Here is a 21,118-nt window from a genome sequence, read left to right as displayed (position 1 = left end):
ATTTTTTCCAACCTAAAAATAGGTTAGTGCCAGTGAAAGGATTTAAAAGGTATTGAATAACAAACCCATAAATATAGAGTCTAACAAACAAACTTCTGCAGCGCTGTGGTAATACATTTAAGTATTTCTGCAGTTAAGCTCTTATTCTGTTTTGTCGTGTCTATCCCTCCACCTTCACTGATTTCTCCTGCCATTTGCATAGCGCATTCACTTTCCTAATTTCACAGTCATTATGCACTGATGTCCTGATTTCTCAGCACCACTAATCTTGACGAACTTAAATCACTGATGAAGGTCAGACAGATGAAGGCATATTCCAAACTCTACACAGAGCTTTCTAACTACATGCTACCAACTCATTTCTATTAAACTACTTAGACTCACCAAGTTTACTAGTTATTTTGGGTGGGGGTGATGGAAGTTCACATTGTAAATGTACACGTGCTACCCTATTGTCTTTTGTGTAGTAACTAATGTCAGAAATCAAAGAGCATGCAACATTGGCAGTAGGCTATTATAGCACACACTTTATTACACATTACTACAGAGGTCATTAGCAGCAAGAGTGATTGTACTGTTCTTAACCTATTGATCACTCCAACTACTGCCATTTAATCCCTTGTTGAATGACTGAAAACTGCTATAAGGCACACTGGAGAGAAGGCGATAACACAGCAATATATAGCCAAGCTTTGGAAATCATAAACAAATGCACAGAACTTAGAACAGAAGGGTTACTTATGCACAAGAAAAGCAAAACGTACTAGCCTGGCATTAACCATTTCACCAACAGAAATCTACATTCAACATGCTTTGAAAAGCATTCCAACTCGGATAGTGAAACAAATAATGGGCCCAAATTTGCCCAGGATTGGAGCAACTCGATTTTTCTGGAGTATCTTAAAAATCCCCATTCTGCACATTTAATTTGCGCCAGTGTAAGTGAGTTAGTTAGGATTTTTTTTAGTTTAGTTTTATTTTCAAAAGGGGGCATTACCAGCCACCTACGCCTGTTTTGGCCATTTAAACCAGTTTGGACAGCTAATAGTTGCTCCAAACTAACTTAGACCAGCATATGTGGCCACTTGTGGCCGCACAGAAAACCCTTGCGGAGAGTTAAGAAATCAGCGCAGGTAGCCAGAGATAGGGACGCGGGGGAGAGGCGGGGGGGGATGGAGGGAAGCGGAGAGGACCTTGCAAAGCACAAAACACCTTCTCAACAACATTCATGAAGCATAAAAACCATCAATAATAAATAAAGAAATAAATAAATAAATAAAACTTAAGTCCTACCTTCATACTCAGCCTGGGAAATCAGCGTGCCGGCCGGAGCGAGAGGCCACTCGGCTGGGGATAGGTGTGCGGTGGGTGGGAAACCCGGGCGGGGGAGCAGTGAACTGGCCACACACAGGACGCAACAGGCTGGGCTCGCAGAAGGAGGCTGCAGGAGGGAATTTAAAGGGGGGCTGGCAGGTGGGAGGGGGGCTGGGAACACACACAGGCTGCAGCAGAGCCTTAATGTGTTAAGTGTAAAAGTCTATTATGTACTTATTGTAAGTTTTGATAGTTGCCATGGCACCTCAAAATAAATCATAAATAATGCTGACAAAAAGGCCATGAAACAATCCAAAACATCCGTGGTAGACTAAAAAAGTACATTTTAAAAATGAAAGCTCACCTGAGACAACTAAATATACTCCCAACAGCATGTACCATTTGTATGGACTTCAGAAATGATTATAAATTCGAATGGTAGTGTCATAATTCATAGAATTTAAATCAGGTTGCATGAAACATAGAAACATAGAAAATAGGTGCAGGAGTAGGCCATTCGGCCCTTCTAGCCTGCACCGCCATTCAATGAGTTCATGGCTGAACATTCAACTTCAGTACCCCATTCCTGCTTTCTCGCCATACCCCTTGATCCCCCTAGCAGTAAGGACCTCATCTAAGATTTGCTTGAATTGAATTCATTGATTAAGATTGAAGGAGCTTGATTGAATCTTTATTTTATCTGCATACTCCTCAGGGCTGCAGCCATTCTGTGGTCAGCTATTCAAGGCGCCCTCATACTCAACAATTGCAGAGTTATTTCTCGGGGCAATAGGTCCGATACTAAAGCAATGCCGGTGTGAAAGGCCACTCGGCTGGGGATAGGTGAGCAGGACGCCCGGGCACATGTTCGATCGCTCCAACGCTGCCAGCATTGTTACACACGCTGGACCCGAGCCCCGCCCTCCAGCCGGCACTCTTTCAGCCGCACGGCCCTAGCTCCGCCTCCCACTGTGATTGCCACGCCATGCCAAGCACGACACGCCAGAGCGGGGAGAATACGGCGATATATTTTCGGCCGCTGTTTTGAGAGCAGAAAGTCGGCGCACCTCACATAAGTGCGGCAAAAAAACCGGAGGGCCAAATCTGGGCCCAAAGTAACTAAACTAATTGAAAAGAAAAACAGTTAACCTGACTAATTGACTTTTTTTTGCGAGATTCTAAACTTAACATTGTAGCATTTTTAAAATATAAAATAAGATATACAGGTATTGATGGAAGTTTTAGAAAGAGGGTACTTCATTCCATAGAATGAAATAAAGTACTTTAATATTTATATTAAAAAATGGTCATACCTTAAGTTCATGCTTGACGGTAAATCAGATAAGGTACAATTCTGATAAAACAGCTTAAAAGCAGAGATAGTTAACAACTAGTTACCTCAACAGTTAAAATATGATTTGAAGCTAAAAAAAACAACCACAGTGTGACGTATTTTCCTGTATGAAATTTTATTTGTGACCTTATGTTTTTTTTCCAAGAGTAATTTATATCACAACAGAGAAATAAAACTAGTGTGGTACAGCAGAATTCAACGGCATGTGTCCATTAAAGGTATAGGCCCTTCATTTGCTCTCTTGCAAACTTATATTGCTGCTTCCATAAGAAATGTAAAATCAATTGCCTTTAAAAAAATAATGAAAGTTATGTGATATAACTAAGCTATTCATTCCAACAAAGTCCATCCAGTTCTGAACTAGTCCAGATTCAACTTCAATTGCTCATTCCACCTGGCGGTTATTATCTATCAATCATTTAATACGTCACAGGTTTATAAATAATATAGTGTTTATGAGAGGGAACAGCTTGTATTCATGTGTGATCTATACCCGAATTGTGTATTGGAATTTGGAAACAGATGCTCTCTAATTAAAAGTGCTGACTAACATAAGCTTGTAACCACTCACATATCTTTAATACACAGACCAAACTGTGTGATTTCAGAAAGTGCTCATAATAACCCCCCCCCCCCACCCCCCCCAAGTGAATCGCAACATAAGGCTTGAGAAATGAGTGAATATGTATTGAGAATAACTGGACACATTGACACGTAAATATCATTTTAGAATTCAACTTTAGGGCCACACCTTCAGAAAGAAAAAAAATATAGCATCTTTAAGCTCAAAGTGCATCGCAGCCAACAAATTGCTTTTGAAGTGTAGTTACTATTGTTTTGTAGGCAAAGACAGCAGCAAATTTGTGTACAGCAAGATCTCACTAACTGCAAAGAAAATAAATGACTAACTAATCTTTTTTGGTGGTGATGTCGGAAGAAAGAAAGCTGGTAAGGACACCAGGGAACTCCCTGCTCAACTTCAAATAGTACAATGAGATCTTTTACATTCACCTGACAGGCCACTGGATCTCGGCTTAACTCCTCATCTGAGATTTGGCACTTCCGACAATGCAACCCTCCATCAATATTGTAGTGACGTGCCGAACGAGATCATGTGCTCAAGTCTGGAGTGGGGGTTGACCTCAAGATATCGTGACTCAGAGGGAAGGATGTTACTACTGAGCCATGCCTGACATTATTTAAAGATTCAAATATTTAACTTGACTTTGAAACATAGAAACATAGAAAATAGGTGCAGGAGCAGGCCATTCAGCCCTTCTAGCCTGCACCGCCATTCAATGAGTTCATGGCTGAACATGAAACTTCAGTACCCCCTTCCTGCTTTCTCGCCATAACCCTTGATCCCCTGAGTAGTAAGGACTTCATCTAACTCCCTTTTGAATATATTTAGTGAATTGGCCTCAACTACTTTCTGTGGTAGAGAATTCCACAGGTTCACCACTCTCTGGGTGAAGAAGTTTCTCCTCATCTCGGTCCTAAATGGCTTACCCCTTATCCTCAGACTGTGACCCCTGGTTCTGGACTTCCCCAACATTGGGAACATTCTTCCTGCATCTAACCTGTCTAAACCCGTCAGAATTTTAAACGTTTCTATGAGGTCCCCTCTCATTCTTCTGAACTCCAGTGAATACAAGCCCAGTTGATCCAGTCTTTCTTGATAGGTCAGTCCCGCCATCCCGGGAATCAGTCTGGTGATTCTTCACTGCACTCCTTCAATAGCAAGAATGTCCTTCCTCAAGTTAGGAGACCAAAACTGTACACAATACTCCAGGTGTGGCATCACCAAGGCCCTGTACAACTGTAGCAACACCTCCCTGCCCCTGTACTCAAATCCCCTCGCTATGAAGGCCAACATGCCATTTGCTTTCTTAACCGCCTGCTGTACCTGCATGCTAACCTTCAATGACTGATGTACCATGACACCCAGGTCTCGTTGCACCTTCCCTTTTCCGAATCTGTCACCATTCAGATAATAGTCTGTCTCTCTGTTTTTACCACCAAAGTGGATAACCTCACATTTATCCACATTATACTTCATCTGCCATGCATTTTCCCACTCACCTAACCTATCCAAGTCACTCTGCAGCCTAATAGCATCCTCCTCGCAGCTCACACTGCCACCCAACTTAGTGTCATCCGCAAATTTGGAGATACTGCATTTAATCCCCTCGTCTAAATCATTAATGTACAATGTAAACAGCTGGGGCCCCAGCACAGAACCTTGCGGCACCCCACTAGTCACTGCCTGCCATTCTGAAAAGTACCCGTTTACTCCTACTCTTTGCTTCCTGTCTGACAACCAGTTCTCAATCCACGTCAGCACACTACCCCCAATCCCATGTGCTTTAACTTTGCACATTAATCTCTTGTGTGGGACCTTGTCGAAAGCCTTCTGAAAGTCCAAATATACCACATCAACTGGTTCTCCTTTGTCCACTTTACTGGAAACATCCTCAAAAAATTCCAGAAGATTTGTCAAGCATGATTTCCCTTTCACAAATCCATGCTGACTTGGACCTATCATGTCACCATTTTCCAAATGCACTGCTATGACATCCTTTAATAATTGATTCCATCATTTTACCCACTACTGAGGTCAGGCTGACCGGTCTATAATTCCCTGTTTTCTCTCTCCCTCCTTTTTTAAAAAGTGGGGTTACATTGGCTACCCTCCACTCCATAGGAACTGATCCAGAGTCAATGGGATGTTGGAAAATGACTGTCAATGCATCCGCTATTTCCAAGGCCACCTCCTTAAGTACTCTGGGATGCAGTCCATCAGGCCCTGGGGATTTATCGGCCTTCAATTCCATCAATTTCCCCAACACAATTTCCCGACTAATAAAGATTTCCCTCAGTTCCTCCTCCTTACTAGACCCTCTGACCCCTTTTATATCCGGAAGGTTGTTTGTATCCTCCTTAGTGAATACCGAACCAAAGTACTTGTTCAATTGGTCCGCCATTTCTTTGTTCCCCGTTATGACTTCCCCTGATTCTGACTGCAGGGGACCTACGTTTGTCTTTACTAACCTTTTTCTCTTTACATACCTATAGAAACTTTTGCAATCCACCTTAATGTTCCCTGCAAGCTTCTTCTCGTACTCCATTTTCCCTGCCCTAATCAAACCCTTTGTCCTCCTCTGCGGAGTTCTAAATTTCTCCCAGTCCCCAGGTTCGCTGCTATTTCTGGCCAATTTGTATGCCACTTCCTTGGCTTTAATACTATCCCTGATTTCCCTAGATAGCCACGGTTGAGCCACCTTCCCTTTTTTATTTTTACGCCAGACAGGAATGTACAATTGTTGTAATTCATCCATGCGGTCTCTAAATGTCTGCCATTGCCCATCCACATTCAACCCCCTAAGTATCATTCGCCAATCTATCCTAGCCAATTCACACCTCATACCTTCAAAGTTACCCTTCTTTAAGTTCTGGACCATGGTCTCTGAATTAACTGTTTCATTCTCCATCCTAATGCAGAATTCCACCATATTATGGTCACTCTTCCCCAAGGGGCCTCGCACAATGAGATTGCTAATTAATCCTCTCTCATTACACAACACCCAGTCTAAGATGGCCTCCCCCCTAGTTGGTTCCTCAACATATTGGTCTAGAAAACCATCCCTTATGCACTCCAGGAAATCCTCCTCCACCGTATTGCTTCCAGTTTGGCTAGCCCAATCTATGTGCATATTAAAGTCACCCATTATAACTGCTACACCTTTATTGCATGCACCCCTAATTTCCTGTTTGATGCTCTCCCCAACATCCCTATTACTGTTTGGAGGTCTGTACACAACTCCCACTAACGTTTTTTGCCCTTTGGTGTTCTGCAGCTCTACCCATATAGATTCCACATCATCCAAGCTAATGTCTTTCCTAACTATTGCATTAATCTCCTCTTTAACCAACAATGCTACCCCACCTCCTTTTCCTTTTATTCTATCCTTCCTGAATGTTGAATACCCCTGAATGTTGAGTTCCCAGCCCTGATCATCCTGGAGCCACGTCTCCGTAATCCCAATCACATCATATTTATTAACATCTATTTGCACAATTAATTCATCCACCTTATTGCGGATACTCCTTGCATTAAGACACAAAGCCTTCAGGCTTGTTTTTTTAACACCCTTTGTCCTTTTAGAATTTTGCTGTACAGTGGCCCTTTTTGTTCTTTGCCTTGGGTTTCTCCGCCCTCCACTTTTCCTCATCTCCTTTCTGTCTTTTGCTTTTGCCTCCTTTTTGTTTCCCTCTGTCTCCCTGCATTGGTTCCCATCCCCCTGCCATATTAGTTTAAATCCTCCCCAACAGCACTAGCAAACACTCCCCCTAGGACATTGGTTCCGGTCCTGCCCAGGTGCAGACCGTCCGGTTTGTACTGGTCCCACCTCCCCCAGAACCGGTCCCAATGCCCCAGGAATTTGAATCCTTCCCTGCTGCACCACTGCTCAAGCCACGTATTCATCTGCGAAATTACATATTAAAGTTTAAAACATGTCCTATGCATCCTTTAAACTTTAATAAACTGTCGTTCATCATCCAGGTAACGTACCTTTTGAACCAATGAATTGGATCATGTGATCTGATATGCCCAATTCGTTTTTTTTAAACCAAATCACAGATTAACGTTGCTACTTTAATAACAAAAAATAGTTTTGTTTTCTATTTGCATTCGACAGCAAAAGTTTTTTTTTAAACTCAGCATGTTTCTTACATTTGTATCCTCAGACATATGGGGACATGTCCAGAAGAACCACCCAGCAGACATAGATCAAATGCAGATTTGTGCAAATCTGATCAGATGAATTAAGGTCAACGGTCAGGATTTGAAAATCAATGGATTACTAGGCAGGCAGCTCCCTGCATGTCCATCTTCATTAAGTAACCAGAGTATAGTTATAGGAAGTGGCCAAGTTTATCCTATTTGATGAGGGCGATGACAACTTAAAGACAGAAGGATGTAAAATGGAATGCAAGGCTTTAATGATTTGAAGTTACTCACCAAGTTTTATGTGAAAGATTTAAGCAGAGTGCCAATATGTTGATGAAGTGAGGAAAAAATTGTTGCTGTGGGGAGAAGCCAGTATTCTCTCATAAAACCTTCCTAAAGACTTCCTAGCGTGGTGTTAGGAGAATTAAAAACAAACCCTGTCACAAGATATAATTTGCTCCTGCTACTGATGGGTATCTAATAGTCCAATGAATTTAGTAATGATGAAAGAAGTAGATGAACATTTAGAATAATAAAGCACTGCAACTGGTATTATTACGAAGTATTTATCAGATTATGAAACCTTGCCAAAGCCTTCAGTTTGCGCGACTCTTTTCCATCCAACACCTCATTGAGAACACTGACATCATATTTATTTTCTTGAATACGACAAAAGTTATTGTCTATAGGTTTCAATTTATTGTGACATCTGCAACTATCTCCGAATCACATACCCCTTTTCATAATAACGTCAAAGCATTAGTTGTGCTACAGATTACTGTGTGTTGTTTTTTTTTATCCTTGACATGAGTTTATTTTTTTCAGTTCTTCCAAAATAGAACAGAAGCAATTAAAGGTTTTAGAGTAGTATTCATCTCTAGCACTAAGTAGCTTTTTTACATTCATTATTCATACTATCTAGCACAAAGAAGACACTTGTACTACATTAATTATTAGTTTTAGTGCCATCCATATTCACTAAGAGTAAATACTCATGCAGCAAAAGTGGCTAGTCTAATTTATAATAAATTAGGAAATACAGTAGTTTATCGCTAGTTATACTTTATGTAGTCTGTGAATACCTAATCAGGTAAAATATTAATGCTTGACATAGGCTCTGTGGATTAATTTTGTACAAAAATTGCATCCAGTATATCTGTGTTAATTCCACCTCTTGTGCCCTTTCAGCATTTCAAAGTTAAAACTTAAGGGGCAAAATTGCCCCTTGTTATAGCCCTGTTAGTGCCTCCGGAGAGCTCTAAAAGGGCGTAAGACACTTTTCGTCCGGGGGAGGGGGGAAATTGCCTGGGTGTTTGCGGGGGCGTTGCCATGGCAGCACCATGCCCCGTGGTGAACGCCCTGGGCAGCCACGCAACCAGCGATGCCCCTTGCCGATCCCCTGCGGGGGAAATTGCCCGGTGGGCCACGAGGCTGGCACGAGTGGATGTCAATGCCAGCTTTGCGGGTCACGAAGCTGGCCGACATCTGCTCTCGGGGCGCTCCTTAAAGGGAACTCTCGGAGCGACTCAACAATGACGGGCCTAGCGTGGTCTGGGCCACCAGTGTACAGCCCGGCACTCCCGTCTTGGGCGCTGGGCTGCTGGCTCAGTCGCCCGCTGCCCTGGTGACCCAGCGGAGGCCATCAGCGGCCTTGCAGAGTGCACTGCGGCCCTACCCTTTAATCGAAGGGGAGGGGCATTGAAACACCCCAGTATCCGCCCCCAAAGGAAGTGGAGCGTGCAAGATTGTGCTCCGCTTCCTTTGAGGGGCGTTAAGAGCAATTCCGCAGTAGGGACGAGACTTCTGCACCGGGCGCTAAAAGTCCCGGCCCCAGAAGGTTACCGCTCCCAATCGGGACGCAGGGCAATTTTTCCCCCGTTAATAGATAAAAATATGCAAAAAGCAAGAAAAAGGAAATGTTACACTAGGTCAGTCGCCAATGAAAATGAAGGAGGAGTTGCACCATAGTACAACCAGATTTGTATTGTCTGGCTGTCATCGCATCTTGGTTACATGTCTTTTTTCAAAGTTTAATTTTTTTAATTTGCATATTTCTATAGTTATTAACAAATGCTGAAACCACGATGGAAAGACAACTAAAAACAATAGTTGTACTGGAATTCACAACATAACAGAAAAAAGTAGCAAGAGGAAGTGAAAGCTGAGTTTTTTGTTTTTTTACCACAGACCATATGATTGAGACATATGGAAGTTGCATAAACTACCAGGGAGTAACTGCACCGCAGATCTAATGTCATATTTGGAAAGCAGCAAGACTGTCTTCATTATGGGTCACAACTGTGTTTTCCAATTCCTTTACCAAAAGATGACAAAAGCTGCCACCTTTCCTACCCAAATAATAATTAAACACTTCTACCTTCCCAGATGGCATTACCATATAGTGTACTGCCTAATAATTCATCCTGAAAATGTATCGCTACATTACTTTATTTTGTTGGAAAGATATTAGTACCTGAATAGTGACTACACTGTTCTGTCTTACTGACATGGCACAACCAAAATGAGATTTCATTTAAGGATTAACCTTAATAGTCACACTTAGTAATATTTAATTCCAGGAGAGAATTAAGCTTTTACAATACACTTTAAAAAAAACTTTGCCAACAGGGCAGTCAGACAACCTGGAGTGCTGATGCCACTCTACACCTGGTTACTAGTAAGTGCATAAAACTGGCTTGGGGCGACATGCTCAATTCTTTCCCCTCTTTTCCTGTGGAGAGCCACCTAGCTTGCGTCCAGTACCCTGTACCTCCTTCTATAGTCCAGCTGAATAATGCAGTTTTCCTTTAATACAAAATTCATGGCCTCCACAAGTGTATTTTTCTCGGCTCCATTGACAAATGCAATCACCAATATGAGAACAGAAGAGGTTTATTTGCAGCACTTCTAAATACTTTTCTCTGTCATACCATTTACAAAAGCACAAACACCATTTATTTTGGGGAGTTTACTGCATTTTGAGTAAGATATAAAAATATTTAATCAAATGTCATTTTCTCACAAATCACTCTGAACCTGCTTTTATTAATAAAAGAATAAAAGCATTATTAAAAGCGTGCTTTACTGAAAATGTAATGCTTGCACTAAAGTAGATTTACCAAAAAGAAAACAAAAACATTTGCATCTGCTTGCTCAACAATGACTTGTCCGTTGTGAGCTATCTCAGGCTGTGAGGTTTCAATGTCACTTCAATTACATAACATGAAACATAAAAAAATGAGTTCTTTTTTCTTAAATGAAGAAGCAAGATGGTATAAAGCAACAAAACTGGTCTTATTCTACAATCAGTATTGTTAACATGTATACTAAGGACACAAAATGTATTTTTGTGTCAGGCACATTTTTAATCACAATAACATTCGAGAAAAAGTAGAGAATGGCAAGGTTCTCTTACTATTGGAATCCAGGAAATATTCATACGTACAGTCAATAATTTCCTATAAAATGGGCAGCAGAAGATAGTTTTCAGGCTTTTGCTTTAAATAATCTGCACTAGGTCATATACAGAAATTATTTACAAAGAGGATAAACTTAAAAATGACCTTATTGAAATGGCTTTATTATAAAAAGGAAAATGCAGTTTACATTCTTGACATTTACAAATCCTGTATAATGAAGCAAATGATATTTAGCTTGCAGGTTTGTTTTTAAAGAGAAAATATAAAACTCATTACCTAGAAATGTGATCAAAAATCAAGGACCTCTCTGACTACACAAAGCATATTTGTTTTACCTATGTCACTAAAAAAATGAGACCTTGATACCATCCTACTGTATTTTGTTACAAGGGTGATTAGCTGTACACATGTGCTGATCAATCAATTTTTTTTTTGCAGAATGTAGCCATCTATAAAAGACAAAATATAGATCGTGAAAAAATGACACCATTAAAAGAAGGTGAATGTGTGCCAAATGTTTTAGTATGGCAGCAGAAAGTGCCCTTTCAGCAGCTTTTCACAAGTGACGAAAAAAACATTATTCAAATCTTTCAGCAAATTACATTAAAATATTATATTGTCCATGAAATCTTTAACCATTCACAAGGCAGCTTACAGAATCTCGGCATGACTTTAACACCATCAGTTTTGCTCATAACTTACCATTCTAACACTGCCGCTAAAAGAAATCTGGCCCGAGAAATTGGATTGTGCCAGAATTGGAGCGCGGACCCAGCACAGCGTTTGTGCCTACTGAGTCCAGTGGTAAGACCATGCCAAATTGGTCTGCCGGCCTCTTTAGGGAAGTACTGGCTAGCTGAAGGTGTCAGTCGCGGCCTGAGAGGCAGCTCACTGATCGCAAGGGGGCAGCAAGAACTGCTGGCTGAGGGCCTCTGGAGAGATAGGGTGCGGGCGGGAGCAATCATGACGGGGGCAAGCAGTGGCTGGCAGCAGCGCACGGTTTCGCCTTTCTGGCGCCAGAGTACGGCAAGTAAAAAAAAACCTGCTTTTTGGTTGGCTGCCTCCAGAGGTTCCTTTCAGGACTGTTGGTTTGTGTCTGAAAAAACTGACTGCAGCAAGCATGTGCTTACTGCAGTCAGTCGCAGACCATTTTCACAAAGGGGCCTGAAACAGGCATGGTGTCCATTGCATATACAAATTGGGAGCCTAACGGAAGTTTCAGGCATGCACCCTGGACACTTACTGAGCAGCCTGATCCAATATGGCAGGTGGTGCATTTGCGGAGCGGAATAATCCACATTGGATTCTTAGGCACCTGTAAAATGGGTGTATGCCGATCTAATCTCTAGCCCTTAGTGTAGTGTATAGCAGAATATATTTAAAAAGCTTTAGACTTAAATGTGCTATAATTAGAGTGATGGCCATCTTTAATGGCCCTCCCTGGGAATGATTCCAGGTTGTCTTTACAGCCAGGTGATCACTTTATACAAGCCCAAGTGCACTTCATTCACTGCTGGCAGCTAATGCAAACATCACTAGGGAGAGGTGGTCTAACTATATATGTGGTCAGTAAGATTGACTTCAGTTATAATACTAAATAGCAATTAAGTTTCATCACGAATATTGTGTAATGTACAGTTTGAAAAACTTAAATGAAAAAGCAAAAATATCACTTAAAAACAAAAAAGACCAAATGAGCATCGGAAATAGGTTTAATAAGATGTGCACTGAAACACCAGTCATATCACAAGATGCCATGTTAAAAACACCATACATGTCCTAAATGTCAGTGTAAGAATCATATAATCAATGCCAGCCTAGTGCTTAAATCTAGTTAATCTACACCTGCTTTCATGCTCTAGAATCACTGTATTATTCTACTGGTGTCAAAGTTCAGGCATTTCTGAAATATTTTAGCAGTGTAACAGTAAAAGCTGTATACTGCTACTTGATGAAGGAAGGAAAGTTTACCCCAGCTGTTTAATCAGTCTCTTAAATTTTTAATTTTCATTCAATCATCATTAGATGGCGAACAGTTAATGGGCCATGTACACAACGGCCCATGTATGTGCCTTGCATTGCTCTACATGCCTGCAGTAGATTTAATTGAAAATAGCCTCTATTATAATAAAGAAAATATATTATGTATACTTCTGAAGACAGGGTAAATGATGTAATTAATCGAATATTCTGACAGCATTGATTTACAAGTTACACAACATAATCAATGGTTGGAAGCATATATAAGGGACAATAATTTTGAGTTAATTGGTTACAGCAATATATCTAATGCATACTTCACGTTGTTACTTTTAAGAAAATTTCTAAGTTTAAAGTTACAGTTCAGCATTGCACTGTAAAGGAAATGGTCTGCAGCTGCCTATTATGACAAGATGTCACTCTTAGTTTGAAGAAGTGCAACAAAAACCCAAAAAATTTCCTGCAAACATTTACGCACTCCTTTAGGTTTGAATAGAAAGGTTCCTAGGAATATCCTAGGAGAAGTATTCAAAGCACAAAGTAGAAGAATACTGGCAATCAGATCAGTACTACCAAGATATGCTGTCTGAAGTTACAAATCTCAGAGATGTACTCATGCAAACATGTGAATTACTACATTCCTCACATAATTTTAACATAACAGTTTGCTCATTTCAGTCATTCTGTCATTTCAGAATGTGAAACCTTCTGGTTTCTATTGAACAGTTTTAAACTTTTATTTAGTGTAAATGCATAGGGAATGCAGCACACAGCCTGCACCAGACATATCCTTTGGGTAGGTTGGCTATACATCACAACTAAGCAAAAGGGGTGCAAATTAGATTCTAATGAGAAAACATCAGACGCTCCTCTGATGATTTCACCATTCACTGATTCACTCCTAATGAAGACACACTCTATCCAGAATGCTCTTGAACTGTCAGAGGTCAAAATGAATTTAAAAAGCCAAAAGCAAATCAAGACAAATCGGAAGCACTGAAAGAAACCTTTTTCAGTGGTGTGGCAATTAAAGTAATTGCACAAAGAGACAACTTCTATCAATGGCAGCAGAAATTAAGCTGCCAATGTTGTAACAGGTTAGATGAAAATCAGATTTTAATGTATGCTTCCTCATGTCATCTTGTTTTGTCAGGACATCAAATAAAATTGAAAAGTACAAAATAACAAGCCCCAGAGAAAACCCGAGAGGCTGACCTTTCTGATATTGTTGGTTTACCATGTTCAGAAATATTTTAATAATAATGAAGTTGACTTCAGTAGCAAGGATAAGTCATGCAAACAAATCATGCTTCATCCCTTTAAAAATATCTTTCTCTTAAGTACAGGCATGCGTAAAGTAACTTGTGAAATTCCATGAGTGCTGGTGCACAGCCATTAAAAATCATAATCCAGAAACAACCGACTCCAGCATCTTCATCTACAAATCCTTAATGTTATCAACTCATGACAAAACCTATCACGATGATAGCAATAAAATGGTAATATTTTTTTAACAAAAATCTAACCACATTTTTTTCTTTGAAGAACATCATGTTGTTTTAAAACATAAGTGTTCCTCACACTGATTGTCCAGGCTGAAAAATTCAGAAATTAAATAAAATTTAAATACCATGTGCATTAACTTCCTTTCATCATTTTTATGAACTTAAAATTAAAGATGGCAGCTCAATGCTTCGTAGCTCAAGACAAAATGCTTTCCAGGTAAATTTGGTTCATTTTACTATCCAGCTTACTTTAGTTTATAAGCAGGAAGCCATGTGCATGGATATATAGCTTAGATACTAGATTCAGATTTTAATTCCAGCCCAAATAGATAAAGAAAACAGTGCAAGCTCAGAGCCTCCGTGTAAATGGGCATATGCATGCATTTAATAATCTCCCAAAACAAACAAATAATTTCCCCTTGAAGGTCATTTTTGTTTTCTTTTGAACAAACAAACCTCTAAAAGGAACCAGCTAAGCCTTTCACCTAAAAACAACAAATTTAGTTAGTGGTGTCAGGACTTTCTCACAGTCAGCTTTTGTTACCCACAGGTGTTTGCAGCTCCTGCATTAGCAATTTTGAAAGGGAAAACACAAACTACAGTTGGTTTAACATCTTATCTTAGCACTCAGATGTTTAGAGGCTCAAAGGCTGCAAACAAAATGAATACCAAAACCAACAAAAGGCAACACAGCCAATTTTTTTTTCTCTTTCTTTCAGTCTTCCCCATTCTTTCCCTTATGCCTCTTGTTTTAAGTTGCACACCCTTTCAGAATTCAAGGTGGATTTTTATATTGTGAATGATGTCGCATTGTGTGGCACTCACTGTCTTAAAACTACACCTAAAAATTAAAAAAAAGGCATGTTCAACACCTCTTCCTATCATGTGGGCAGATGATTTATGGTTTACCCGCTCAGCAAGGTTATGCAACGCTGCATGCCTTCAGAAGTATTATTTGAGTCAGTTGAGATTTAATTAAGATCACAGCCCTTAAAATTCTTGCCCCACGAAAATTCACAGAAGACAATGCACAATACATCCTGGTGCAACACTACAGCACAGATTGTTTTCATTCCACCCTTTGTAACAACACAAGCTAATCCTCGTTTCCATGACGACAGACAAAAGTTGACAAATGTTGTTTTGTTTAACATTCTGTTGTTGTTGCTTACAGTCCCGTCAATTAAAATATGCACGCAAAACGACAGCCGAAGAAAATATCAGACTCAGTCCTACTGTACAGATGCACCACTCAGTAGTGTAATATATGGTTGCCTATGTCGTGGTAAAGAAATGACAGGTGCTAGCAGTCTCTCTGGTTGACAGGCCACTGCACAAATAACTGCCTTTCCTGAAAGGGCTAATGCACTACTAATGAACAATAAATCAACTTTGATTATAAACTGTCAGACAAATCAGTTCTCAGTTCAGCACTCTGAGATTCTATGCCAAGTCAGCTGCACATTGCTGGAATACATCATCCACATTTAGTTTTGTTCACACACTACAGTGAAATTTCAAATTGAAAGTAGAAACTGAACATCAAAACAAGCCTTCCCCTCCTCACACCGCCCCCCCCCCCCGACCCCCCATCCCCCTGCCGCCAACCATCCAACCAGCAGAATTTGTCTGCTCCAAAACAGCTATGAATTGGGGGCTCAGGTAAATCCTTTAACCACAGTGCTCCACAACATAAAAGCAATGTCTTTATCATCTAAGTGGTGCTTTAAGCTCTTCATATCAATAGCAATCCACTCTAGATAGGGTTAGTGCATACAGTAACCTGTAACTTGCACTGTATTGGGTAGCAGATAAAAACCATGATAGAAATTTGAAAGTCAAAATCTACTTCAAAAGATAAAACTTTGAGCCAACAAAGCACACAGTACCCATGAAGTAAAACAAACATTCATAAACCTCTCCTGAAGATAATTAAAATGGTCATAATAGGTTTATCCATTTTCATTTCCTTATAGTAAGTACAGTAGAGACACTAGGGAACATGTCACTCATTTGTTCCCTAATTAATGCCTTTTCAAGTGACTTTTTAAAGCACTGCTGACAGCTGAAGATAAAATGTCCTAAAATGTAGAATTTCTCATTTGTAAAAACTGAAATAGATAGAGCCATAAGAGATCCTACATTTATTTTTTTGCAGTTAAAAAGTAGCATCGTCTAAACTATCTGAACAATTTTCAAAAATACCACCCTCCCATTACTTCATTTCCTGAGGGTTTCCTTAACTGTGACAACATCCCATCTGATTCTAAACATTGTAACACTGACATTCAAGTTCCTTGCATCTCACACCCTACTGGACTATGCAGGAATGTGACTGTGTTCGGTAACAAAAAAAAACAGATCATACTCAATACTGTACACTTTACATGAGAGAGTGACTGACACATAAACTCAGCAATCACCTTAACTTATTTCATTCATTTTCACTATTGTTCCAATGTACAGTAGTTGATATATAGAGAGCTGACTTATGTATGACCATATAAAATATTGAAATAGATTAAAAAGGTTGTGGCTAGTAACAAAAATATTCCAGGATGTTACTATTTTATGATTCTAACATGTTATAAATTATCATTAAATGCAGCATAAATGAATTCTCACAAAACCTCTTCCTGCTATTGAATGACACAGTAAATGACAATGGTTTCAATGATGAAAAGAACTCTTAAAGCAAGCTGATAAATAAAGTAGTAACAATGATAAAATATTGCACAAAGGAAGTTGTGCTGCTTCTTTTCTCCTAGATAAATTAAATTGTCAGTTTTACAGAGGAAAGGTACTAAAATTGCAGAATCAATCATATTGACAAACCTGACAAACTCCATTTAGCTGCCGCAGTAAACAGAGTGGTGGGCCATGAAACACTAATAAGCCTCCTGTACAAACTCCGCTTTCTGCAGATACAGACAGATTACACTCGCAAGGGTGAGCAGCGACTGACATGGTGCAAAGCCAATCAGCCACACCCTGCTCACCAATCACAATCATCTACTCACCATAATCAATCCTTAAGATTCAGATGCCTCTTGCCGTAGCCCTCCTCTTTGGAGACGACAGGTGAAATAAAGTCCTTGTGTAATTGAGACTTCACGGCCAATTGTTTGTTGTAAGAAGTCTTGCTTATTTTTGCAAAGAAAAATGCTGTTTTTATTGCTGCTTTGTAGTTTTGTCTACCAACAAGCAACTGGAATAAGAGCTTAATAATCTGGTGACAACATTGTACTGAGAGGCAAAAATACAACTATTTTTATTAAAAGTAATCAGCACTGCGTTTCTAATGTCAAATTGTCCCCACTTCCTGTTTTCTAAATAAATTTCTGAATGAGTATTTGTTAAAAAACACATTGTCTTTTTCCTGCGGCAAATGTATTGTTTTGCATATCTAACTTGCACATAAACAATGATATTCAAAGGAACAGGTTTCATGAACGTATGCTTGAGTGCAATTTTAGAAATGCACTTTGGTGTTTCAACTGGTTCATATATAGCAACAGCAGTGAAGAATGTTAGCTTGCTGCTATTGTTTTCTCTCCTGTTGAAATGCAACTCCTAAATTATCACTTTTTAGATGCTTAAATGAAACTTACATAGGCAAAACATAAATTAAACTGTTGGTTATCACATTTCTTTGCTTACATCATTATTGCACATAAAAACAGAAAATGCTGGAAATACTCAGCAGGGCAGGCAGCATCTGTGGAGAGAGAAACGGAGTTAATGTTTCAGGTCGATGTTCTCGCTCCACAGATGCTGCCTGCCCTGCTGAGTATTTCCAGCATTTTCTGTTTTAGTTTCAGATTTCCAGCATCCGCAGCATTTTGCTTTTGTGTCATTATTGCATTGCTGGCTTTTTTCTTCCCTATTCCTCCCTCAGATCTCCCTGGGAACAGAAGGTTGCTCCAGCATTTGTACTTTCACTATGGAATCTTGATAAATGCGTAACGGATTTTAACAGGATTCAGACATCATAATTCCATTCCCTCTTGTTTTTCAGAAGTTCTGATACAGACGAATGCACTGCATCACATGTTGATGGACTTTATATTTGTGTTCCTAGTTCCCACACTGCAAGATTCCAATCTCAGCCAAGCTGTCGGAACATTGGAAAATATTAAAGCACAAGTCCTCATGTACCCACCTCCTAGCAGTTAGTTCAAGAGTGGCACTGCCAGCGACCTGGGTATGCCAGTTCATCCTCCTGGTCATGACATGGTGTATAGTGTTAGGTATCAATCAGCACTTTTACTTTACTGGAATACAGCCAATTGCAAACACACAGTTTTCCCGCTGCTGGCTCCCAGCAAAATCAGGGAGATATGCAGAGAAAAAAGTGTACGCCCATGAAAATGTGAATATGCTGTCGGATTAAGGACACCTACTCCAGCAGCGTAAACATGGGGAACAACTCCATGCCTGGTGCAAGTGAGTTCATTAAGGTCCAATAGACACCTCAAGTCGCTGGAGAAATACCACCAACAATATCGCCGCAAGATCCTATAAATCCCCTGGGAGGACAGACGCACCAACATCAGTGTCCTCGACCAGGCCAACATCCCCAGCATTGAAGCACTGACCACACTTGATCAGCTCCGCTGGGCAGGCCACATTGTCTGCATGCCTGACACAAGACTCCCAAAGCAAACTCTCTTCTCGGAATTCCTTCACGGCGAACAAGCCAAAGGTGGGCAGAGGAAATGTTACAAGAACACCCTCAAAGCCTCCCTGATAAAGTGCAACATCCCCACCGACACCTGGGAGTCCCTGGCCAAAGACCACCCTAAGTGGAGGAAGTGCATCCGGGAGGACGCTGAGCACCTCGAGTCTCGTCGCCGAGAGCGTGCAGAAACCAAGCGCAGGCAGCGGAAAGAGCGTGCGGCAAACCTGTCCCACCCTCCCCTTCCCTCAACAACTATCTGTCCCACCTGTGACAGGGACTGTGGTTCTCGTATTGGACTGTTCAGCCACCTAAGAACTCATTTTAAGAGTGGAAACAAGTCTTCCTCGATTCCGAGGGACTGCCGATGATGATGAGAAACTTAGTACGGGCCTCTATTGCTTCAGAATGCAAGTCCCTCCAGTAGTTGTACCGGTGTAAGTAACATGCACAGCTAACAAGATAAGGAAGTGCTCAGTTGCCGTCTCGCTGCACTAGTCTCAACCGTGACTGCGTGAATAAGGCAGCCTTATAAACAAGGAAGAACAGCACATGGAGCTCCCTCTCCCAAAACAACAAAAATAATGTAATATTTAAACACACTTGAGAGATGCGGTGGGGAGGGAGGAGTAAATAAAAAATTTGGAATCAAGATTAAATTCAAAGATACAGCCCTACCTTTGACATTTCTCGGCAAATTATCTGTGCTTCTGAAAATAATTCAACTGCACCAAAGATATACCTTTCCTTCCATAGCTGTGGTTTTGGCAACAAAGGAAATCTACTGTAGGCAAAGAGATAATAAAAATCCTCTTCAACTGTAATTGGGCAGAGCACTTACTTCACTGGTCCCTTAGGTACTACGTTACACTGACAGTACTCAGACTGGAGCACCTCAGTCATTTGTACTGTAATCCTCTTGGTGTGCAATATGGCTTTTAGAACTACTCGTTCTGTAAGCTGTTCAGCCAGTTTTACATTTTTTTCATGGTGTAGGGGTGAATATAATTACACACAATGTTTTGGCAGGTGTGTATACTAAACAAAAAAGCCGGTGGCTGGCTTTTCCCCCCCATGCTGGTATGCCAACAGGACAATAGGTGTCTTTCAAAAAGCAAGGTTATGTATCTTAAATCCATTAACAGCTGCCTTGAACTAAGTTTTTAGAATGACAGCTATGAACCATCTCAGACTCCGTTTCAAACTATGCCTTTAAATGTTATGGAGTTGGAAACACTAAATATCCCATTTTTTTTCAAAACGGAAGAGAAACTGTTTTACCAACTTTACTTTGGTGGCCTCATCCGTTTATATGACACCGACCCAATGGAATACAAGGATGTTCAACATTCTCTGGCCTTCATAAATAAGCAAAGCAAATTCACTTTTTTGCATCACTAACTGACTAACCAATAGTCTCTGATGAATGATATCAGTATTGTTTGACTGTGAAAAGTCATGCATCATCCAAGTTTGCTTTTTTGGGTTTGAGTTAGGACTGAAGGATTTTGGAATCATTTTGCTTATGTCTAGACTATTTAGCAGTAGCTCAAAAATGTACTGCAAAACCACAAGTGATGTTTTAATATATACTATTGTGCTGAGATCACAATCTAAATTTAACATAGGATTACATCGGATATACGGCACAGAAACAGGCCATTCGGCCCAACTAGTCCATGCCAGCGTTTATGCTCCACTCGAGCCTCCTCCCGTCTTTCCGCATCTAAATCTATCAGCATAACCCTCTATTCCCTTCTCCCTCATGTGCTTGTCCACCTCCCCTTAAATACATTTATACTATTCGCTTCAACCACTCCCTGTGGTAGCGAGTTCCACATTCTCACCACTCTTTGGGTAAAGAAGTTTCTTCTGAATTCCCTATTGGGTTTCTTGGTGACTATCTTATATTGATGGCCTCTAATTATGCTCTTCCCCACAAGTGGAAACATTCTCTCTGTATCCACTCTATCAAAACCTTTCATAATTTTAAAGACTTCTATTATGTCACTCCTCAGCTTTATTTTTTCAAGAGAAAAAAGACCCAGCCAGTTCATGCTTTCCTGATATGTATACCCTCGCATTTCTGGTACCATCCTTGTAAATCTTCTCTGCACCCTCTCCTGTGCCTCTATA

General features: G+C 40.4%; 1 protein-coding gene across 8 annotated transcripts in view; it reads right to left on the bottom strand.

Annotated features, from left to right (window-relative positions):
* foxp1b (forkhead box P1b) overlaps positions 1–21,118 on the bottom strand; it is a 551,692-nt gene that overhangs the window by 130,074 nt on the left and 400,500 nt on the right. The window contains exon 1 of one of the 8 annotated variants that reach the window (XM_070895173.1): positions 17,325–17,378. The exons of the other annotated variants lie outside the window; for them this stretch is intronic. Within the exon in view, the coding sequence (XP_070751274.1) occupies positions 17,325–17,327 (3 nt within the window). The 5' untranslated portion in view covers positions 17,328–17,378. Of the gene's footprint in view, positions 1–17,324; positions 17,379–21,118 lie in introns of those variants that run through there. 8 annotated transcript variants of the gene reach the window in all.

Source organism: Pristiophorus japonicus, chromosome 12 (genome assembly GCF_044704955.1).
Source record: "Pristiophorus japonicus isolate sPriJap1 chromosome 12, sPriJap1.hap1, whole genome shotgun sequence".
In the NCBI taxonomy this organism is placed as follows: Eukaryota; Metazoa; Chordata; class Chondrichthyes; family Pristiophoridae; genus Pristiophorus; species Pristiophorus japonicus.
The sequence above is the reverse complement of the archived record's forward strand: the minus strand, read 5'-3'. Positions and strand labels throughout refer to the sequence as shown.